This window comes from Convolutriloba macropyga, chromosome 9, assembly GCF_964194025.1.
Source record: "Convolutriloba macropyga chromosome 9, txConMacr16.3, whole genome shotgun sequence".
Lineage (NCBI taxonomy): Eukaryota > Metazoa > Xenacoelomorpha > Acoela > Convolutidae > Convolutriloba > Convolutriloba macropyga.
In genome coordinates this window covers 5,736,657-5,761,785 of record NC_134476.1, presented here as the reverse complement: position 1 = coordinate 5,761,785, position 25,129 = coordinate 5,736,657, and the positions used below count along the sequence as shown (strand labels likewise).

The following is a 25,129-nucleotide window of genomic DNA, read 5'->3' as shown; positions in this document are numbered from 1 at the left end:
TTTGATCGCCAAAAGAATGTTCAATTCAAAAAACCCAACCAAGGAAGAAATATTTGATAATCGAATGTATCAGCAAAAATCAACTCAGTTAGCACTACTACAGAGCTCTAATCCGAATTCTGAACAAAATAATGAGAAAAAAGTACAAGATCTGGACACTGACACTGATAGGCCGATCAAGGGAACAAAGAGTAGCGGTGATGAAACAAGTGATGCAGACGATTTAAGAACCGAATCCTTTTTTTAGTGGTGACAGTGAAATAGAGCCAATAGTGAAAAAAAGAGGGATTCAGCATTCGACTCAATAATGTTAGAACTGAAACTATTGAAGGAAAACAAAACCAAAAGAGCTGCAATTATCCTAAAAAAAATTTTCAAATCAAATAGTGTTTCTATTAGTTAGGAGACTAACATTCTGAACATTAACAATTAGCTCAAGGAGGAGATGTAAGAAGCTTTTTGTACAATTTACAACAACCCACAAAAAAATTGACTTGTCAAAGCATTCCAAAATCATGAGTGAACTTGTAGATCAGTTTTACAGTGAAGATGAAAAGAAAAGTGCATCAAGACAACCAAAGTAAAAAACAAAAAAAAGAGCAAGAAGGAAGACCATCTGAACCAAAGGAAAAAACGCAAAGCCTAGAGTCGATGAAAGTAAAGAGAAGACAGCGGAATAGGCGCGTAGAAAAGACGGGGATATCTATTGACGATGTGCGAAAACTTGACAGTCTCCATTTAAACGGCCCTGCGTCATTTGGAAGCGCAAATAGATTGAAAAATTTGAGTAAATTGTCAGTGAAGAGAATTAAAATGTATCAGAAAACAAAACCATCTTTCATCAAATACTGTTCACGTCGCCTCAGCTTTCCAAGGCTTAAAGTTGTTGTTAAGGACATAAGTGAGATCTGGTCTTTTGATCTAGCATATGTTGATAAACTTGCCTAATACAACCGTGGTGTAAAATATCTGCTTGTGGCTGTTGACTTTTTGTCAAGATATCTCAGGGTTGAGCCACTGAAAACGAAATATTCCACAGAGACAGCACAGGTCATCAAAAAGATGATCAAGCATAAACAACTTCTTGAGAAAGTTTCGGGTGATGATGGTGGTACAGATTTCCTAGGTGCCTTCAAAGCCCTATGCACTGAGCGCGGAATTCATTTATACAGTATGTTCAGTGAGAAAAAATCTGTTTTTGCGGAAAGAAATATACGCTCTTTGAAAATCATAATCTACAGATATTAAGAAGAAAAGTGGACTGATTCATATCTAGACAAATTAGATGCGTTTGTTAAAACAATTAATTCTAGAGTAAATCGAACGATAAAGCTGGCTCCGAACAAAGTCACAAAAAGAGACGTTCCCAGGCTTGTGTCCTTGACTGCAAATACAGCAAATTCTCAAAAACCCAAATTTTTTGTTGGTGATTTTGTGCGCATAGTGAAAAAAGAGGAGACTTTAGGGAAGGGCTACAAACAGTCGTTTACTGACGAGGTATTTGAAATCGCATCTATCCCGACTTTGCATCCTCCCACGTATTCTCTTATTGATGCGGATAAGGAAGTTATCCAGGGTGAATTTTATCAACCCGAACATCAACTAGTACGAGAGTCTCCTCTGAAAAATTAGAAGTAAACGATTCAACGACGAGTTTACGATACATGTTATTTCTAGCGCTCCGATGGAGATCTTTGATCAAAACGCACTAGCTTCGTTCAGAAACTGTTTCAACGACGAAATTCAACTATCTGGAGATTGGAGGGTAGGTCTAAGTGAAATATTTTTGGACCAAAATTCAGCATGTTGTGAATGGAGATTTGATAGCATATAGTCTTACGGGTTACGAGGACTCACAATGAATCTCATCTGATGCCAATGTCATTTCTCGACCTTACAGTGGAGAAAAATTCTCTTTCATTACTGGAAACTTTGACACTGTTGCTCAACTTCTACTTACTATCAAGCGAACAGTTGGATTACCAAATTTTCTGTTTCGCGAAATCAAGAGTATTGGAAAATGCGAATTACTTTGGTAAAAATGAGGGAATCAATTTTCCTAGTGAAGAAATACCCGGTATTGTGGATTTTACAGGAATTCCAGAAGAACATGGTGTACATATTGGGTACAAAATGAATACAGCTACATCAAAAAATTAATGAAGAGCGATGAGACGAAATCTTATTATGGAGAATTCCCTGCTGATCTGTGCTTGGGGAAAGCACCTAATAATCATTTACACAAACATTATCGAGTATCAGTATGTTGGTGATGCAAATGCACCGTTATTACGCGTCATTGATTCAAAACAACCTCTGAAAAACGGTAGCATGTGTGAACTTGAACCAACACATAGAATAGTTTTTTTCAAATTTGCACTATAAAAAACTACTTTCAAATAAGATTCAATCAATTTGCACAGAGTTACGTACCGAAACAGGTCAATTAGTCCACTTTTCAGGGACCGGTAAAGTAATATTGACGATACAGTTCAAAAAATTTGGTGATTAAAACAATGGAATCGTACTATACCAATCAAGCGTCTTCGTTGCCTTATTTTTCTGGACACTATATAAAAAGAGGAAGCGGCTTTGGAGCTTTAGCAAGTGGCATAGGTCGAATCGCCTTACCGCTTACACCAAAATTCATTCTACTCGCAGCAAACCTTGTCGCAAAGGAACTTCCTTTACAAAGTGTACCAGAGTTAGTGGATATTGTCAGCAAAAAAAAATCCGCAAAGCAGGCGTTGAAAAACACTATTTCGAATACACTCAAAAAGCAAACAGGAGGCTCACTAGCACCGCGAATGAGACGACAAAACCGAATGAATCGGAGACGGTCTAAACGTTCTGGTTCAAAAGCTAGAAAAAGTACTAATATGAGAATGTTTGTCATTTCAAAAAACAAACAGCCAAAAAGAAGTCGGCCGGATTTCTTTGCTAGAGTTAAAGATGATCGGTAATATCTTACCAACAGATGCAACACATAGTTCCCTGGATTTGTTTGAAAAACCAGCGTTTCTTGTAACTTTTGATGGTAGTTTTTGTCAAAAAGTAGGGCCGGTGTACAGCCTAACGGACCCACGCTCGAATTTGAGGTTGCTAGAGACAGAAATAATTTTATTGACTTACAAACAATATTCCTGGAAATCAAATGCAAGATAGTTTAAGGTTCTGAAGCCGATATGAAATATGACGCTTGAGCTGCAGCAGACGTAACCAAAACAGACGCCCCTCACTTCTGCAATAATGTTTTACGTTCGCTCTTTTCCGACTGCACAGTATCTGCCAACGGATTAAAAATTTCAAAAGCAAATGTAAATTATGCCTACAAAAGTTTCATTGAAACTGAAGTTTCTCATAACAAAGATGCTAAAGCAACTTGGTTGGCATGTCAAGATTATTCATACAAAGAGAACCCCGGGGCAATTCCGGCAGCTGAAGTTAACAGACGAAAAGCTTTGGTTAGACAATCTGCCGAATGTACTTTTTATGGAAAAGTAAATGCAGATTTTTTTTACTTGCTATCAAAATAATTTGAGTGTTGTGACGCTGCGAGTTTCTTTTTGATGATCAATAGATGATTTCACAATTTCCGACGATGCTGAAAAATCCTACAAAGTAAAAATCATAGAAGCTAATTTGAATGTGAGAAAAATGACGTGGTTTCTGCGATTGAAAAACTTTACTATCAAGTCCAGCGTCCTATCTGTATTTATAGACCATAACTAAACGTTTTCTGCTTCCACTGGCTTCCAAAGCTGGAAACAAGAGGAGATTTTCAACAGGCAGCCAATTCGACGTCTAGCTATATGCCTTAACACAAGTGAAATATTTTTAGGAAGCAAACAACTCAATCCTTTCCACTTAAAAATTAAATACTTAGTAAATTAAATTTGGAGCAGATTTGTATTTACCGAAATGGACTTCCTGTTGCTGACAGTCCAATAAATACAACTGATGAAAAACGCTTATATTTCTACACAATGTCAGACTTAGCCTATATTGACAATAGTCATGGAATTAAATTTTCTGAGTACCCGAGCCATTTTATTATGGTGCTTGGTCTCACTAGCACTCAGCAGGCGTCGCATGATTTTATTCACTCTGAACTCACCAATTGTTCAATTTCATTTGAACTCAAGTTTTCAGCTGCCTTGCCAAGTAATATAGAAATTTTCATTTTTGGTGAAAAAGCGAGTTCTTTTTTCATCGATTTGGCTCGGAAATTTTCGAAAAATCATATTCTGACAAACTAATTGATGCAGACGAAATAAACAGCCTGATTCAAGCATGTAAACTTCTAAAGTACAAATTTTGTGGTGTCTTTGCATCTGATAATTTTCCCTTGAAACTATCACAGAACAGATTCATTATTGTAAATGTCTCGAGATTTGATTCTATTGGAACACATTGGACAGTTTTGTTTAGGAAGAATGGCAATTATTTTTTTCCTAATCCGCATGGACAGAAACTAACATCATACAAATGTTTGTACAACAGACTTGCCTCTGCTGCGCTTGATATTCAAAACGTGTATGAATTGCTTAGAAATCAACCTATACAAACACAAAACTCCATTTTTGTGTGGCTTATTTTGTACTTATGTTGCTCATTATATTTATAACAAAACAGAAAATGTAAAAATGAGTGATGTTGATTTGATTCGATTCGCGCTTCATATGATGCTCTAACTAACTCTACTAAAATTCGGCTTAGTTGAATAAAGTTTTTTTCTCAAAATTTTAATTTCTCTCATACAGTATGCGTACAAACAAAACATCAGTATCAACAAGCAAATTACCATTTCCGCTCAGAAAAATGTCCATTATTTGGCAGAAAGCACCTGAGTGTTGCCCAGACAAGATATTTTGAATTATCTTAAGAGATTCACTTGCAAAGCTATCAGTTTGAGTTTCTTGGTTATTGGACTTTGTAAAACAATTTTTCAATGACTTTTGATGGAGTTCAAACTGTGCGCTGCTTCCTTGCTGTAGTCGTCATTGATTGTCTTCATTCAAAGTCACGTTGCTGCTGTTGTTGTTGAGCTTTTGATTAGCAGCTACGTTAGAGAAGTTTGGCAACAGTTTCTGAATTGAGTGGGAGTCTATGCTCAAATTTTTGTTGTATTCAACCATCAAAACAAACTTTTGAAAAATTTCTCCATTCAGCTCTAGGGTATTTGAATTGGCAAACAAAATCTTGAATGTCGTGTACAGACAAAGCACTGTTTCCTTTTTTAAACCTCGATTTGTCTGAAGACTTTGTCACGTCTGATGTATCCATCAAAACATGGTAATGGTTAGTTTTCAAAGTGCAAAACAGGTTTTCAAAATGAACACAGACAGCAAAATTTTTTACACCTTTTAACTCCGGTTTTTCATCACAAACTGAGAATTTGAACGCCTTCTGAAATTGTTTGAAGTAACCTGGCGATCGTTAAAACATTGCTTCAACCATTGTGATTAATCTGCTGAAGCATCCAAGGATGAGGACGCGGATTCGTATCCAGAATCTTTTTCAGCTAGCTTAAGTTTTTTAGCGACAGGTTTTTTAGCAAAAGAAGTCTCTTTTTTCCCTTCTGACTCTGGTACCGAGTTTCGTATCCTGCCACTTTTTTTCATAAGTTTGTCAAATTCCTCTGTTGTAAGTTGTAATCATTTAGTTAAATAATTGGAAAGAAACTTTGTCCCTAGAATTTTCGTTTTGATTCAACTATGAGTTTCTCGGGGAAATTTTGTAACGCCAAATTCACATTTCGCACCAACCGCAATCGTTAACAAAGTAACTTGCATCCAGATGAGGTCAGAGTGCCAGTGTACCGCTGTGAACTCTCGAACAACATTTCGGAAACCGACATAACCCGTTAGTACAGTGTTGTCTCTACTGCTACATTGGCTTTGATTCTGCTGATCGCTTTGCCACACACATAAGAGATCAATATGGAATGCCCTCGATAACTGGTGAAACAAGCAGAAGACCAACAGAATCCGCCTTTCAAGGAGTACTGCAACTTTTCACTCATGATGGAACGGAGGACTAACAAGATCTCATGGAGTTCATGCTGAACAATAGAGACAACATAACTGACCTTATAAACAGCGAAGATTCGAATGCAGCCAAAAACGTTCAGTTTGTTGTATCTCTGGATCTCTACAAAGAAAGAAACGAAAATGACAACGAAGAACAAGCTATCAAAATCTTTGCTAGCTCTGAAATGACTACAGTATACTTGGACGGACTCTCAAACGAAGATTTTTAGAAGATGTTCAACAAGATGTTGAATATTCTCTTCATGTTTTCGTCACAAGGCAGTGGATGGATTTTACCCAAAGTAAACAGACTGGAAACCAAGATAGCCGCCTCTGCCCCCGTGCATGCATCGTCATATATAGCACTACCTGAATTCCTGAACGAATGCCGTTCATTGCTCAACATACAAAACCATTTTGACCAAAACTGCTTCTTGTATTGTTTCGTTGCCGCGCATCATATCAAAAATCGAATCAATTTACTGACAGAAGATCGATCGGGAATTGAAAAAACAAATCCAGATACGTAAAAGAATGCGGAACGACAGCCCGTTGGAGACCATCAGATACCCATGCCCATAAACAAGATCCCATACTTCGAAGACGCCAACGACGTTCGCGTCAATGTTTTCGGGTAATTCTTTCTTTAATAATATCAATAAAAACCAAATGTTCCCGCTAAACGAATCAAAATGTTAAAACTGTATTGGTCTTCATGAATCTGTTTTGCTTACAGAATCGAGGGAACACGTTGGGTGATGATTTACGTCTCCAAAAATCCAAACAAATCCTTCACAATGGACACTCTTCTCCTCGACGATGAGAATGCCCATCACTACTTTCTCATCTTGAATCTGGAACGATTTGCCGCATACTTCAAAGGTATAGCGCACCGTGCAGCGCAGCGTATTTGTCAAAATTGTTTTAATTTGTGTACAAACAGAAATACTTATCAAAACCATGTTAAAACATGCAGTGAACATGCAGCAGCATAAATTGTTATGCCAAAAGAAAGCAACACTGGTTTCTTCATTACTGGAAAGCACGCTGGTTTCTTCCAATCGTTCTATACTTTGACACAGAATCTTACCTTGTTCCAATCGCTACAGCACAACCCTCACCCTCTACTTCCTACACAGTTGCAATTGAAAAACATGAATCTTGTGGTTATGCTATAGCAGCCATAGAACACGTAAAGCAACTCCTGTCTACTTTGAAATGAAAAGAGGTGTTAACTGTTTGAACGAATTTGAAAAATCTTTGGACGTACTGGCGCGTGACATCTACAACCAAAAACGAGCTTTCTACGGACCCTACCAAAGACCTGTTCCAGCACGTGAAAATAACACAACATGTTGGATCTGTGAAAACGAAATAAACGATGCGGCTGAGCTTGTGCTGGACCATTGTCACTACGATGGTCATTTTCTAAGGTGGGCTCATCAACTCTGTAACACTCGTCGCAAAACATCTAACTTTACGCCAATGATTGGTCATAATATCAAAAAGTATGATATTCATCATACATGTCTCGCACTGGCAGAGTGTGAGCCGGAAACGAAGTTTGAAGTTATACCTTCTACGGACAAAAACTATATATTACTCTCCGTTAGAGTGTTCATAAAAAACTTTGAGTCGGAAGCCGGACCACAAGTAACCATCTTCGAATACATAAGGTTAATTGACTCGTTTAACTTCCATGCCCAAATCACTCAAGTTCTTGGTAGCTGCTCTGCCTGACAATCGCTTTGACATTATACCTTCTAAGTATGAATCTTACTCCAATAGCGATTTTCAACTTTCGCGTACGATTTAGATTGCGGACAGTGCTATGGAGCATCAAATGCATCAGGAGATGCCTTCCGCAAGGTGAAGAAACCCGACCTGCATTTGCTAACCGAGAGAGAACAACTTGAACTTGTAAAGAACATGATGCGCGGAGGAGTGTCTTCAATCTATGAGCAACGACTCTTTCAAGCAAACAACTGCCATCTGCCGAACTATGATGCTTCTAAGCCGTCTACATATGCGTTGACGCTAGACGCAAATAACCTTTACGGCGGCGTAATGCAGAACAATCATTTGCCCTTGAAGGATTTTGCGCTAGATGCTCACATCAAGCTCGATGAAGTACTCAAAATTTCGTCAACGGCACAGCATGGATATATCGTTGAAATTGATATTGATAATCCACCCGAACTTCATGAAGCTCATCAAGATTACCCTCTGGCGCCATCCAAATTGAAAATCAAACATTCTTGGCTGAGCGGTTACCAGAAAAATTTGAAAGTACAAATGCACTTAACTGGAAAGTCATCTGGGCCAAAACTCGTTCAAACGCTGTTGCCTAGAAACCGCTACACGCTACATTGTCGGCTTGCACAATTCTACAATTCAATGGGGCTCAAAATCACAAAACTTCATCGGGCATTAAAGTTTTGAGCAAGCGAACTGGATAGCGACCCTACATGGAGCTAAATACCAGTCTCCGGATTGCTGCCAGTACTGCCTTTGGCAAAAAGTTCTATAAAGGCATGAATAATTCAGCGTTCGGAAAACCGTGCGAGTCGAAAAGGAACCGTGATCAAGTCGTTATTGTTCAAAATGCTCAAAGTGTGCTACAAAAAACGCAAAACTTTCATTTTAAATCGGTCAAAGTCTTTGGAGAAAGCATGGCTGCGATGAAAATTGCAAAAAAAGGATCTATTGGAACAAACGTACTATTTTAGAGGCATGTGTACTTGATCTGACCAAATTACACATAATCCAATTCCATTATACAGTGATGAAGCCAAATTTTGATTGCAAAGTTCTCTACTCGGATACTGATTCACTGCTATATCGAATCAATACAGTAGACTTTTATGAAGATATATGCCAAAAAATTCATATTTTGCAACATTTCGACATCTCTAATTGTCCACCACAGCACCCGCTCCTCTCCAAAGTGAACGAATATGTCGTCCTGAAGTTTAAGGACGAGTTTGCTAGCGTGCCTATTCAAGAATTTTATGCTCTCAAGCCGAAACTCTACTCAGTAATTGCAATTGGCAAGTTAGTTTTCATCACACTCGCACTTATCAATATACAGCTTGTTAGTTGGGACTGTTCCTAATGTTCAATATTTTTATTTAGATGGCGGGGAAAAGAAATCAGCTAAAGGCGTCACAAAGTTAGTACAACAACAACTGACGCATGACAGATTCAAAGAAACTCTCTCCTCTGGTCGTTTGATCCGCATGCAAAACCATAGAATAGCTTCTAGCAGCCACCAACTCCACACAGTAACCATTATTAAAGTGTCGCTCAACGCTTTTGACGATAAACGATACATTCTTGACGATGGGATCGATACGCTGCCGTTTGGTTGCATAAATATTGTCCACGATCGTTTCTTCGACGAAGACAACAATTTCGATAATGAATCATTGAGTTCCTGGTCGTCTGGAGAGTTGCACAATATTGAAAACCAGAGGGAAATTGAAACCACAGATGAAACGAATACTGACAACGCTGAATTTCCTGACCCCGGCTTCGTAAGAACCACCGCAAACACAGAGTCTGATATTGATTCTGATGAAATTGTTGCTGAAAATGAAATAGAAGAAGAACGTCCAGTGTATAAACCTTTATTGATTATGAAGCGATAGAATCAGACTCTTAATTAACAAAACGAAGCGCTATTTTCTATTCAATTTGACGCTTTTGTACGTGTTTATTTCTCTTATCATTAACAGTTTCTATGTCAATTCCATTCCATTCCAAAAGTTGTAACGTATAAATACAGCTTCAATTCAAATCTACTTTGCTAGATTTTGCCACAAATAAGCAAGAAAAGTTGAAACTGGAATGGCTTTCCAATAGCGCAAAACCAACAAGAAACCGCCAGACAAATACATATAGCTCAATTACCACTTTCATAACATAAAAGATCTCCCCTAAGGGATCCCCCTCTGCCGAACGGATCTCGAAAGGATCCCCCTCCCCGATCTTCCTGTAAATATACGATACTACTTATATTGCTCAAACCAAAAAAACTTTATCGTTTATCATCTACTGCGCTGCTCAATTTTTTCAACATGTCCTCCTTTGTATCAAATCAACTTGTTTTTAATATCCAGTTGCTGTCTCGGAAAAAGTGGCAGGCTGCTGCAAATTCTTTTTACTTTGTAACTGTAATTGGTCGCGGTTTTTTCTTATTTATGAGTTTCATTTGGTAGATGAAATCAACTTGGTAAATTATATCAAATGAAGTCAATCAAAAACAATCAATGTTATTAGGTACTTTGATTTAAAAAAAACTGTGATTGTGTTTGTTTTAACTATTCTCTGCAGACAAACCTAAAGTTGATTCAATTCGCATTCTTTCACTCAACTATCCGGCCTTTTATTTGAGCGGAGTCAAAAATACTGAAAAGTTTTCTAAAAAAAGATCTATCAAACAGAATTCGATTTTTTTGATAGTGAACATCCCTATGAGACAAGAACTAGTCTTTTTTATTGCCTTCAGTCTATTAGAAACACACGATTGGTTCATTTTGCGGCATGAAATGTAAATTTGAAATACTATTTTTATAGAAAATATCTTAATTTGAAGAAAAATTACACTAAAAGTGAACAAATATCCCTTGTTCACACAAAACTTCAATGCTTGATAGCTCCTCGAAAAAAACGAAAATCAAAAACATCTTTTTAATTTTGAATTCTACGCTGGACCAACTTTTTAATGATGCCACTCACATTTCTCTGCGACGAATATATCGATCGGCCAAAATTGTCTGAACAAAAAAAAACCATTTGAGTATATAGTTCCTCCCCCCCTCAAAAAGGGTCGGAAAAACAAAGACATAGCCGAACAGTGTCTTAAAACCCAGCATACATGCATAAAATGATTTACTAATTGTTGCTAGAAGCTCTGAAGTAACTAGAAGATTTAAAAACTAATACTAGAATTAAATTACTTGAAATTGAAAAAACTTAACTGTTGCAACAACACAAACATCACTTTGCCAAATATCAGCCAATGAAGGAAAGAAAAATAATATTTGTGAATTTCGATTTTATATATAAAAAACGTGTATAAAATTTAAAGTATAAAGTTAAATATAAAGTTTAAATTACAGTAAAAGTGAACAAAATCATGCCAAATATCCCGTGTTCACACAAAATTTTAATCTTCGATAAATCCTCAAAAAAAAACAAAATTCAAAAAATCTTTTTAATTTTGAATTCTACGCTGGAAGAGCTTTTTAATGATACCACTCACATTTCTCTACGATGAATATATCGATCGGCCAAAATTGACTGAACAAAAAAACCCATTTGAGTATATAGTTCCTCCCCCACAATTGGGTCTGAACAAAAAAGCAATTTAGTCAAATGTCTTTACTTATATTGCTCAATCCAAACAAACTTTATCGTTTCTCATCTGCGCTGCTCATTTTTTCTCAAAAAAAATTATATTTTTTTCATTAATGTTGATAATATAAACATGCCCTCCTTTGTATCAAATCAACTTGTATTTAATATCCAGTCGCTGTCTCGGAAAAAGTGGCAGGCTGCTGCAAATTCTTTTTACTTCGTAACTGTAATTGGTTGCTGCTTTTTTTATTTAAGAGTTTCATTTGGTAGATGAAATCAAGTTGGTAAATTAAACCAAAAGAAGTCAATCAAGAACAATCAATGTTATTAGGTACTTTGATTTTTTGAAAAAACTCTGATTGGGTTTGTTTTAACTATTCTCTGCAGACAAACCTAAAATTTATTAAATTCGCATTCTTTCAATCAACTATACAGCCTTTCATTTTAGAGGAGTCATACTTCCATTAAACTAGTTTCAGACAACACAAATTGTTCCAATTTCAGCTTCAACGATTAATGTTTGTGTGAACTTTGAGAGAGAGAGAGAAAGAAGAAGAAACAAATAAAATAGTAAAAAGAAGTAAAAAGAGATCAAAAGTATAAACAGCCTGTCAATATAATCAGAGCTGAAGGTTTTAAAATTTGTTGCTGGTCTATAGGAAATCTAAAACCTTACCTCTATAGATTATAATTTCAGTAAATTCAGAATGGATGAAAGATTCACAAATTTTTGGCCTTCAAAAGGTGTGTTTTTTTTCCGGTTTAAGGCGTTGAAGATAGATTGGTTGAAGATCTGACATTTCTCATTGATGTCATCAGATGATCTTAAAATGTCGTCATGATTCAAAAAGATAACGAAAAGTTTACGCTGTTTATACGAGGCATTGCTTTACTGAAATGAATGAAAGATTCCGTTCAAGTATTTAACTTTTATTTCAATGATTTCCATTGGAAGAATTTGAGAATTTCTAGCCAAAAAAAGTCCAAGGGCTGTTAGTTTTGTATGGTCTCGAATTCTTTTTTGCGTCCAATACTTTTGGAAAGACATTGTATGTAAGTTCATCGTTTTTTCGGAACAAAATTATGTGTAATTAAAAACAGTTCATCAAATAACGTCTCAAATTCGATGTTTAACTTAAACGTTGAAGGTTAAACTTCTCAAAACTTACATTTTGATTGCTTAACTTGTAAGAGTTTAAGACTTTGAACGATGGTTTGTTGAATTTCTAGCAAGTTCGCTTCCGTCAAGCCTTTCTCCAATTGCCCTCTTTCTAGAACAAGGTATTTAATTGTGCCAAATGTAGCAATTTTATACACGTTTTTTAAATATAAAATCGAAATTCACAAATATTATTTTTCTTTCCTTCATTGGCTGATATTTGGCAAAGTGATGTTTGTGTTGTTGCAACAGTTAAGTTTTTTCAATTTCAAGGTAATTTTTTTTGTTTCAGTTTGCAGAATATAAAAAACTTACGTAATTCTAGTATTAGTTTTTAAATCTTCTAGTTACTTCAGAGCTTCTAGCAACAATTAGTAAATCATATAATGCATGTATGCTGCGTTTTAAGACACTGTTCGGCTATGTCTTTGTTTTTCCGACCCTTTTTGAGGGGGGAGGAACTATATACTCAAATGGTTTTTTTTGTTCAGACAATTTTGGCCGATCGATATATTCATCGCAGAGAAATGTGAGTGGCATCATTAAAAAGCTGGTCCAGCGTAGAATTCAAAATTAAAAAGATGTTTTTGATTTTCGTTTTTTTCGAGGAGTTATCAAGCATTGAAGTTTTGTGTGAACAAGGGATATTTGTTCACTTTTAGTGTAATTTTTCATCAAATTAAGATATGTTCTATAAAAATAGTATTTCGAAATTAAATTTCTCGCCAAAAAACGAACCAATTTTGTGTTCCTAACAGACTAAAGGCGACAAAAAAATTACTAGTTCTGGTCTCATAGGGAAGTTCGCTATAAAAAAATCGGATTCTATTTGAGAGCTCTTTTTATAAATCTTTTCTACTTTTATTTTGCTTTTTTAAGTCACCTAGAGACAAGTCACTTTTCATATCGAGGTTCTGTTAATGAAAAACCTCTTTAACAGTCAATTGAAGCCCACTGAATAAAAAAAAATCGTTTTCAAGGAATTGCTCATGTTTTTTGACTTGGACTCTGAGTATTCGTAATTTTAAATGAAATTTTGAATTGCCTTTTGAGGTTTTATTAACTTTTTGGAGTCCTATGGCATGGAATGTTTGACTAACAGTGCAATATTTTCCACAATGAGCATAGAGTGAACAAATCTAGCGCTTTGAGTGGACAGCTAATGGCTGTTAAGACGTTAGTAATAATTTTTCGAAAAACTTTATTGAACATTAATCAATCATAAACTTATTATCTTGAACTGTAAGTCAGCCTCAGTGATGAAAGCACCCTCTTCATTCCTGCTGCATTCAAATTTAATCTGACAAGCGGTTTTCTCTTATAATTTTTGGTTATATGACTTCAATGACACAAGACTTCAAAATTTTATTTTAAAGTTTTGGATAATTTCGTATTATTGGTTACTTTGGAACTCTTATCACATTATCCAAATATTACACATATTATCCAAATATTACTCTAATCCCATTGGTTGAGACTCAGTGCATTACAAATAAAGTTTTCAGAGAAATACTAATTGTTTAATTGGCTTCGACAGTTTCTTCTCGCACTTTTCTACTGAATTTTGGTTTTTGCCTGTTTTTGTTGTTTTTTTCATAGCCATAAGACTTAGTATGATGTCTTATTGATTATCTATGCATGACAAACATTGTTTTTTCCCTATCAGTTTATATCTGAGCGTAGCTATTGACCTCCGTTGAAAGCGTTTGAGTTTAGTGTCTGTTAAAACTTTGAAAATAATTTTTCGAAAAAAAAATTTTTGACAAGTAACCAATCCTAAACCTTTTTCGTGAACTGTTAGTCAGTCTAAGTTATGACAAGTAACTTTTCTCTTCTACTGCAGCCAAACGTGGTCAGTGTTTTTATCTTTTTATTATTAGTTTTTAAACTTCAATGCAAAGAGTTTTCATAATTTTTTTTGGATTTTCGGGTATTTTTTCTTGTTTTTGGATCTTTTCGAAATCTTATCACATTGTCCCATTACTGATGGTTTTCATTGATTTAAGCAAGACGTTCAACGGATCATAGATAAAAATTTTCAGAGAAGAGCATTTGATTTAAATTACTTCGACACATTCTTCTGGGTTTTTTTCTGTTAAATTTTTGGTTTTTGCCTGTCTTTGTTGTTGTTCTCTTAGTCAATAACTTGTTGTAAGGTTCTACTGATGAAATATGAATGGTAGACAAACTTGTTGTCCCATCGAGTCCTAATTTAGCGTATTTACTGGCTTCCGTTGAAAGCTAATGAGTTTAATGTAGTTAATGCTAAGAGTTTTCACAAAAAGTATCATGGTTCTAATGTTTGTTCTTTTTTACTGTTTTTTTGAAGTTATATTGATAAAAAACAGAAATCCAATTGCTATAAAAAACTAGTTGAAAACAGAAAAGTTTTTAGTGAAAAGTTCGTTTTTTAAAATCTTCGACACTTTTCTCGCTCAATTTTTTTCTTGAAATTGCTGTTTTTGCCTGTTCTTGTTCTTTGGGTAGCCGTAAATTGCTGACAGGTCTCATAAACCTGTAATTGAGGATTGAATGATTGACTTTACCTGAAGCAGTCAGTTTATAGCGAATAATGTTCTTTTCGGCAAACTGTAACTTATTTTCATCAACGGGAGGTCCCATCCAATTTCATGTATTTCCAAAAATAACGTATCTCCTGATATTATTTGTCAGTAATGGATTCTTTGTGGGACAAAATGCATTTTATAAAAGTTTTTTGAGTGGTCAGTTTTTTGTTTCTTTTTCTCTTCTTTCAGAACAATCGCGTAATTTCAGATCCCAACGGTTTTCTAATGTGACCAAAGTAAACTTATTTAATCTCCCAGTATTAATATTTAGGCTGAATAAGTAGAAATAAAAATTGAATTAAAATTACAAAATTCAGATAATAGCTAATGATTTTAATGGTAGCAATAGTTTGTGTTTTTGCAAATCGTTTGTTATTTTTTTAAGTTTTTCTTTTGTTTGTTTCTATGGCTTAGTCTAATCAAAGCAGGTTTTTTTTGGTTCTGTAGTGACTTTTTAGTAAATTATGATGGATTGTTTAGTTAAAAGCTAATGATTCTCAAGACTTTTGAAATTTCTTGATTTAAAAAATGTTGATTAATTTCTGAATTTCGCCTCATTGTTCGTTCTCTTTGTCTACTTGTTACCTAGTCTCATTAAGAAAACTTTCCATCTGCCGTATAGTTAAGAGAAAGTTAATTTTAGGAGTTATGGTTTTATCTGACTGCATTTTGAAGTTGTTACTAGGTGCTTTTAAATTTAGAAATTCAGTTTTTCCCGTGAAATTTTTGTTTTTGCTAATTTTCCTGTTTGTTTTTTTTGTCTCGTAGTCTCTTTAATGTCAGATATCGTTGGTGCTGTAATGAAGCATGGCATTATGTAATTCAATTCGTAGATAGGTTGTGTAACGATTGTTTTAAACTCGAAGATCTATTTTTGTTATCTCCTCATTTTGGTTGACAATTAAGTCAAAAATGTAGATGAGCTCGAGTCGGAACATCATTTGCAAACGCACATTAACGAGCCTCCTTGTTTGGTGTAATCTGTCAGAAGGTGTATTGTAAACCAGTATTTGAAACATTTTGGAATTTATAAAACCAAACAGGTTGAACTTTTCGTCGATCAGTTTCAAAACTAATGCTATCCACTATCAAGTATTTAGCTTTTGATCATGTTACCAAAATCTGTGCAAAATATATTTAAAAGTAACTGAAAAGAATGACAAACGTTCTTTTATTTGCTCAAATTTAAATTGAGAAATAGTGGAATGATTTTCTAACGTTAGGCAGAACTGACATGACGGATAGCATTTCCTTCAAAGAACTTTCTGTCTTTATAGCTTCTGGTATAATCTGTGTATCTCAGAACATAAACTAATCATTTCTCTTAACTCTTTGCAGCCTATCGAGGGATTTTTTGCAAAATACTAACTTAAATATTAAAAGACTTCGTTGTATACTGAACGGGACAAAAACAAGTAATTACCCCCCCCCCCCCAATTTCCCCCTCTACCATCGCTTCCACATTTTGAGATAAGCAGATCATGTTGTCGCGCCCCTCCCAGTATCGCTTCCTCTTTTGGGGCTAAGCAAAACATTTCCCGGAAAGCATTTTTTGACTGATCGTGAAAGATACTCTTCTAATTAAGACCACCGTGAATTCATTGAACTGAAGAATTTTTGCAATAACTTCCTTTAGATGAAAGTGCGCTTTTGTTGCAAAATCTTAAAGTTATCAAAAGCAATTATAATTTTTCAAACCTCAAAGTTGGAAGTTGCAACTGTTCTACGAAGTTTTTGAAAGGTTGAGAAAAAGGAAAAGGGGAGGAAATCAAATTTAAAAAAAAGGTTTGGTTAATCTAAGAAAAATACGAGGTCATTTCAATCTCAGGGGACCGGCATAAGAAATTGAGAGCCCCGCACGTGACATTTACAGTTAATTCAATTTGAAATGGGAAGTTAGGTTGATATTTTAAAACCTAGCTCTGCAAAATCGGTGAATTGCACAAAAAAGAACCGTTTAAAACTAGCCAAATAATAGTTTTGTTCCCCAAAATTGTGATTGATTAACAAAAAAAAATACGTTTTGTTCACAAAACTTGGTATATTTTCAAGCCATGTGTTTAAATTTTTCAAGCCACTATAGCATAATTAAAGTGCCTTCTGAAATCCGACAACTTAGCTAACAAAAAATAAGCAATGGTGAATGTCAAATTTCTGAAGTTAGAGTTCAGGTTAATTCTCAAAACAAAGATTGTTACAAACCAATAGAAACTATATAACATGTGCTACCTATATATAAAACTAAATAATGGGTGCACTGGAAAAGCACATAATTTGCAACTGGGGTCATGAAAGGTCAAATGAGGGTTGGGCTTGATGTCGAATCGGGTTTGAATGGATGTCGAAAGGACACTGACTAACAAGAACTGCAAAAAAAAATAAAAAAAATAGTGCTCGGTCTTTCAATTAGAAGTCTGCTCTTGTTCTGTTCATTTTACCCATCTTAACATAAAACCCGTAAAAAATGAAAACCGAAAGTATCCTTATTGAAGGTGTTAAAAAGTATGTCCAAACATCGAAAACGCTGAACCTCCGCATGTCACGTTGAAAATGGTACAGCTTGATGATAGTGTTATTGATGACCGTGTTTTTAGATTAGAGTTGTAAAAATGTCTGCACAGCAGTGACAGAAAGTGAAACAAGTTCAGATCTGAGTTTGAAAAAATGCATCACAATTTTACATCACGCTTTTTTTGGTGTAAGCGTGAAAAACGATCATACAAAATTATAGTTGTTTTCTTCGTTAACAGTCACAGTTTTAAACCATTGCTACATTTACAGTATCGGATTGCTGTTATATTTAGCGACGCGTCAATTAGACCGAAATAACTGAAAGCCTAAAAAAACATTTTTTTCCGAATTTTTTTGAAAGATTGTGTCGGCCTGAAAAATCCAACAGATTCCTAACTTAGGAATCTTCTTGAAAAGATGACAATTTTTTTTATTGGGAAAAGCACCAACTTGATTAACTTCATATCCCAAACTTTGTCCAGATGTTTGGAATTTGGCATTGCGGCTATTTTTGCAAACAACTATCAATATTTTGCAAACTCAGGAAAATAAATTTTGTATGTAAATATAAATGGATAAATATACAAAAAACCTTTTATCAATTTAATTTCAAATTTGTTCAGTCCAATCTTCACGGTAAGCAGCCAAAGCCCCTTTTCTCCCGACACCTATCTTTCACTTGTAGATATATAGGTGCTATATCACACTTCGTTTTTAAAAAGGGCAGGGTGTTTATGACAAAGTTATTTAGAAAATTTTTAATAGATTTCTTTTTACTAGTTTGCTGCCCTATTTGAGGGCAAGAAACCATCAAAATTTTAAATGCATAAAAACTTTTCCGGCAATTCAGCAGAACATCAGGAAAGATAGCGATTGATAGGGCTACACTTTTGCACTTTGATCTTTAAATAAAACTTCTGAGTTTAGGAAAGTGACAAAACCCGGCAAATGCAAAGTAAACCGATAGGCAAGCAAGCCGACAGAAAAGCAAGCCGAAAGTTTTATAATAGTTATGTAATCTATCAGAAATAATACATTGTCAGCCACTACAATCAATACTGCGCGTAGTATTATAGTGCATAATGTATTCCAATGCACCAAAGAAACAAAAATGCGTCAATTTTTAGACATCTAGGGGGTACGGGCCTCAGCAGACCGCTGTCCATGGCCATGCCTCTCATCCGCTGTGGGATGTAATCCGCAAATAGCGGGCCGGTTATCGCGGTAAAGCCGCCCGCGACGGGCGCAAAGCGCGCTCACCGGCCCGCCAGGGGCAACTTAAAATACGGATATCCGAAAATTTTTCGGCTTATTTGACCTCATTTTCAAAATTCGGCTTGCTTGCCTATCGGCTTGCTTGACCGCCACCATAAAACCCACTTAAAATGTAAACTCTATAGATAAAGGTAAAGTGACAATTTGAGAAATTCAATACTTTTATCCAAAAAGGTTAGTTTTTTTCAATAAAGTTTGACTGAAAAACTACCACCAGCTGTTTTTCATTCTTGCGTATTTATTAAAAGAAACTTTTCTTCCAGTTTCTTTTTTCAGGTTTCTGAAAAGTCGAAAAAGATAATCAAAACTTACGGAAAATTTTTATGTAACTTCAAGTTTTGAGTTCGAATTTCATTTTCAGCGGCAACTTTAAAGAACGCCAAAACTTTAGAAACGCTGAGACTGTTTTTAAATCCAAAGAATTGGTTAAATTAATAAATATGTCAAAAATTTCGACGGCAAAAAACAACGTTTCTTGCGACTTTTTGTGAGATTATGTGCTACCAATTAAATGGTTTCAAACATTATTAAGAGTAATAATTTTTATGTCAAAATTCATTCGGGAAAAATCTCGAGAAATTAGTTTTTTTTTGTTTTAAAAAAATGTAATTTATATTTGAGCTCGAGTGTTCAGAGGCTTCAAATACCTTGATTGCGAGTACCCTGTCCACGGCCATTGCCACAATGTGATAACTGGCTGTAATGCTGGAGGCCCAAGAGTGCCAGTAGAACAGTTTGCAGCCCACTCTCTGAAATTGAGGCTCAACTTCAAACACTACTCGTGTCGCACATCAACCGCAAAAATTTACATATTGAATTGTTAACAAAATTAAGAGTCTAGTTAACTTACTCTGATTATAGAGCAAAATCCACATTCAGCTCTAAAAGTGCCAATTTTCACGTTCATTTATTGCAGTTACAGCAATTTGCACAATTTTAGCAATTTTTAGCGCTGACCCGTCTACACGTGAGATCATTCAGTCCCAAATGGAATTTTCCCTACTATTTTGTAGCATATGTTAAGATTTCTATCAAGTTCCGCCTTCTGTTAGAGTCTTTCTTCTGGTCGTTTTGCACTGAGCTCAATTTAATTCTAATATCATATATTTTGTCTAACATATTATGTCTATTACTATCTTTAACCAAATATCATGACCTCTAAGGTCAGTTCTGATTAGAAAACACCTGCGCTTTAAACAACTAAGTGTATTTCAATAAAAAAATATTTGCGCTCATAGTCCGTTCAAATTTTCATCTGATCATGGCTCAACTTTAATACTATCAGAATGCTGTCGATTTTAAAAAAGTATATGACTTTGTAGAAGTATTCGCTCAATTTGATGGATTACATCATTTGGATCTTTTCCGTTTGTGAACCCCCATCTCTATAAATAGGGGGGGCATAACGTACGGGGGGGCACAAACGGAAAAGATTCAACTATTTTATTTGAACATGTTGATTTTTTCTGCATTAATCATATCAAAAATTTTCAAATCATGATGTTACTTCACAACTAATTTTTCCCCTTTGGGTTTTTTGTTATTAATACTTTCCGGCTAAAAATTTTACTGCCAGAAGAGTAATCACGTTCAAATTCCCCGTCCGCTGGAAGTAGTGGCCTCTAAAACTTTTCAAAGCAACTCTGAACAGAATAACTTAAACTTCGAGCTCAAATCTTGGGTGATCTTTTCATTGTGCAAGGCTTGCTTTCAAAAATCTACCTTGATGTCAGTTGTCTTAAAACACACAAAAAAGGAAAACATTATTTATTGCGTCTGATTAACTATTTTAAATTAAAATTTTTTGGATTTTTTTTCGAATAATCACGAAGAAACTTTTTAAATGGAGCACATGATTTAATCCCTTAGTCTCTTTTAAAGCTTTTTTGCTTTATTAAACCTTTGGTTCAGCTCAAAATACTACGAAACTTTTTTAAGTTCAATTTTGACAAAACTGAAACTTTTCAACGGGCAATTCAAGAAATCAGCTCCTCAGAAAATGATACAGGGAACCAGTTGTTTTACAAAAATATTCACTAACTGCCAAAAGTTAGAAGCTTCAATTCTTTTCAACGCTTTTACCGCATCACTGCGATACTTACATTTAGATTAAAAAAATTGAAAGCTGTTATAATTTAATTGGAAGAGTTGTGGAGCCTTGTTACAGGTCTGATGTGAATTGCGGTGAAATTTTTTAAAACTCAATCAAGATGTCAATCAACTATCTCCTAACTATGAACAGTGGTAATACCTTTCATTGAAGCTAAATTCTTATAATATGCATTTTTAATGCGTAAACAGTTTTAAGTGTAACATATGAATGATTATCAAAATTCAATATGAGCAAAAATTTTTTGTCATATGAGATCTTATGAGAGATTTGAATTGAATTTTACCGGACAATGTTGTTGTTTTGATCTGCAAGGCAGGGTTCTAAAACCTTACCGCAACACTACTCAGGACAGCGATCTGATTGAAAGAACTACCGTTACCAGTTTTTGGAATATATTCAATCACTTTAAATAACTGGTTTCCGTTTTTTTGTATTTCAATTGATTCGAAAAATGTTCCATACTTACTTGTCCTCCTTAATGCATCTAATTTGCATCAACAGCAGTAGTCACTTTCTTTGATAAAAAGTTTTTTTTGGGTACCGGTTCAGGCTTGTGATTATATTAAGAGATCAGATAAAATCGCCTGGTCGTGGCAAAAAAGAAAAAAGATTGAAAAAGTGTGACTATCTCTAAGTTGGTTTATCCATATTTCAGAGAGTCCGTCCATATGTTTCAGACCAATTAGTTTTTTTTGAACGCACGACACCCCCCCCCCCCCCCACTCCAACTTTTAGTTTCATTCAGTCTGCTCATATTGATTTTCGGTCTGGGACCGGAACCTGCTCGGTTGTATGGGTCAGCACTATTTCAGTGCATCTTTTGTAAAAAGTGCGCTGGAAAGCGCTGAATGAGTTGAAACTTTTATTAATTTACACGCAAAAACTTATAAAAAATGAGGTGAATGTGTCCCAGGAGGTTGATACTCATTGAAAAATCAGCAACTTTTTTCACCACTTTTTAATAAAAATAATTTCAGCGCTTTTCAACGCTTTTCAGCGCATTTTTAGGCAAAATTATCAAGCTATTTTTATTTGAGAAAGCAACCCATTCAGTGCATTTCTTACATTTATTTCACAGACCCGGGTCACAGGTACAATCCCTGGTTGAGGCGCAAAATTTATCATGCAAGACAACCCACGTTAAAAAAAATTTGAAATACAAAATTTTTAGCCAAAACAAAAGCAAATTTTTTCACAGTGACAGAGTTGACATCTAAGGCAAGTGAATTATCTCATTTTTTAAGGCGGCAACTACGTAATTTTGAGGCTAAACAAGGCAAGACGGGATGGTTGGTTATATTGACGGAATCTGGCATGTATAATGTCGTGTGAACTAACCGTGAAACTAGCCAGGTTAACCCCAAATGCTTTCAATCCCAAATTGAACACCCCATCCTGCATGCTGGAAATCGAATCCCAAACAGCCAGGTACTTCATCAGTCTGGCACTGCTTGACTCCGGCAACTGACCGGCTGTTATGAAACAGAAATAGTTCAACAGGAAACCGAGAATTGTGATTACAAGACCGGCTATGCTGGCTATTTGAGTGGCCTCTACCCACGGAAAATTGTCACTTTCGGGCTCAGGTGCGGTATCGGTAATGTTGAATTGTTCATTATCCAAATCCATTTTTTTCAAATTTCCAAAACTAAACAAGGTCAATTATTTATTTCAAAACGAAATTGTTTAGCTTATAAAAGATGACAATAATGGAAAATGATCCTTGACCAATAATAGAAGGTCTTTTTAGTATTCCAATTTTTCGAGGCAAAAAAAAGTTTAATTTCTGGGAGGAGCTGGCTAAATTATAGTAGGAATCGAGAGCGTTTTCTAAATAAAAATGGGCAGAATCATTCGGGCAAACAAAATGAATTAAATTTGCTCGATGGATCCTAATTGGTTGACGGCAAAAACCAACTGAAAAAATTTGGCATTTAAGCAATAACGACAAAATCTAATGATCAAAAAACTTTAATTTAGGAAATAATTTCTCTGTGGGTTTAAATTAAAGCGCATTTTTATTACTGAGGTACCGTTTTAAGCGACGTAGCTATGCTTACTAGAAGAAAGAGGATTTAAGAGAACATCAAACTTGTTTTTAGGGCAGTTAATTAACAGAAAAAAACCTTTTTTAACAAAATAGCAGCGTAATAAGTACATAAATGCAATTGAATATTAAAAATATGATTATCAGTATCTGGAGTAGCAATTTTGATATTAATTTTACATTCAGATGTTTTATGAATACTATAATTGAAGTGACCTTTAATCAAAGAAAAATTCAATTTCAATTGTCATCATTGTTCCAACCTCAAAATTCTTAAGTATATTTAGGCCGATATATAAAATTGACCTCGAAATTTGAAACCAGACCCACCTAGTATAGAATTTTTTATGTGAGATTTGAATAAAATTCTGTTCTGGGAAGGATATTGCTTTGAAATTTTGAAACAAAATTCATTCTTACCAGAACAAAATTTCTGTTATAATGAGAAAAATTGTTGATTTTCATTCTGACTCAGAACTAATTCAGAAGTTGTAGTGGTCTCGAGCACCAGTATCAAGAATTTTATTATTTTAAAAATTGAATTCAAAATGGCCTAAATGTAAAAAATTTCACAGGTAATTATAGTCCGTATCAGAATGAAAAATTACAGATCCGTCTAGATATAGATAAACTGATATGGGTTAATTTCCAACTTAGTTGTGAACAAGTTTTTCCGTTTGCCGTGCAAGTACTAGTGCAGTTTTTTGCACTTAACACTTTGTTCTCCCTACCTGAGCACATGTCATTTCTATCTACTGGGAGGGTCGGAGAGTTGGTTTCTGATCACATCTGGTGGTGGGAAGGTCGAATCTATCACACAAATTTATGGCTTGTGTACACTGATAAACTTGTGGTGGTATGAACAAATTTGAATCGAAGATTCGGTTCAAATTAGAAGCCATTATTCAATTTCACTTCACCAAACATCAGGTAAGAAAGTTTTCTTTATATATCGAAGTTTTAACTTAAATTGCTAAGTTCCCCACTTCTCGATATATCACATTCTCCCTCATTTTTTAGCAAGTTTTTAGCAATAGCTTCTCCAAACCTTCTTTGTTGTTTTTTATTTCTGCTTGAAGTTCTCGTGGCCAATAAAGTTTGTTCTCCTTCAACTACTGAGGTCTCTTCAGTACAGTTGGGTGATGCCACGTCTATCTCGTCCCTACTGCTCGCAGACTGTGAGTCAGTAGACTCAGTCTTGATGTCGTCAGGTTCCAGCCGTGCAATTTGGTTGTCACTAACAAGCACTGTCTTGTTTGAATTCTCCGACTGAATGAACGAAGTGTTCATTCCTTTACGGATAATGAAAGTAGCTTGAGCCGTTGGTGAACTGTTCCTCGGTTTGAAGAGAGCTCGCTCACACAGATCAAAATCAGTGACTGCCGGAGGTCTTACTTTGCGTCCCAATAGCAGTTCTACAGGAGTTTGGCCCCTCGTCTTGGAAGTGTTCCGATGTGTCATCAAAGCCCGCTGTAGGAAAGCGCCAAATGATACATTCAGATTTGGACTCTAGGCTTGATTAGCCCGTTTCACTGTTTGGACCGCTCGTTCAACAATCCCTTTGCTCTTGGATGGTAGATGGGAGACTCCACCTCTTTAATCCCCAGTGATTCACCCCATTGCTTTAGGTCACTGCTCACAAACTCAGAACCATTGTCTGATACTAATATTCTTGGTATCCCAAATCTTGCAAAGATTTGACTCAAGTGCACTTTCACTGTTTGTGAGGTTCTATTTCCCGCAGGGAATGCTTCTATCCAACATGATCCCGCGTCTACTATCACTAAGATATTACCTTGATCTTTAGCATAGCCCCAGTCAATGTGGAATCTTTCCCGAATCTTTCCCTTCACCTTCCGGCCACGTAGATACTGTTTTCCACAGGCTCGGCCTGTTTTCTTGGCATTCCCTACATCTAATAACATATGGAAGAACATCTTGACTGATGCCGGGCCACCAAGCCATCAATCGAACTGCTGTTTCAGTTTCATTTTTGCCTGGGTGAGTCTCATGAGCTTTGGCCAACACCATGAGTCTTTGTTTGGGTGGAATGAAAGGCACAAC

General features: G+C 35.5%; 1 protein-coding gene across 1 annotated transcript in view; it reads right to left on the bottom strand.

Moving 5' to 3' along the window:
* The window catches only part of LOC142345948 (uncharacterized), a 30,132-nt gene extending 7,372 nt beyond the window's left edge, over positions 1–22,760 (bottom strand). Inside the window, exons 1-2 of the mRNA XM_075398414.1 lie at positions 22,357–22,760; positions 19,553–19,654 (exon numbers count right to left, since the gene is read on the bottom strand). Of these exons, the coding sequence (XP_075254529.1) occupies positions 19,553–19,654; positions 22,357–22,647 (393 nt within the window). The 5' untranslated portion in view covers positions 22,648–22,760. The remainder of the gene's footprint in view (positions 1–19,552; positions 19,655–22,356) is intronic.
* Between the last annotated feature and the right edge of the window lie 2,369 nt (positions 22,761–25,129).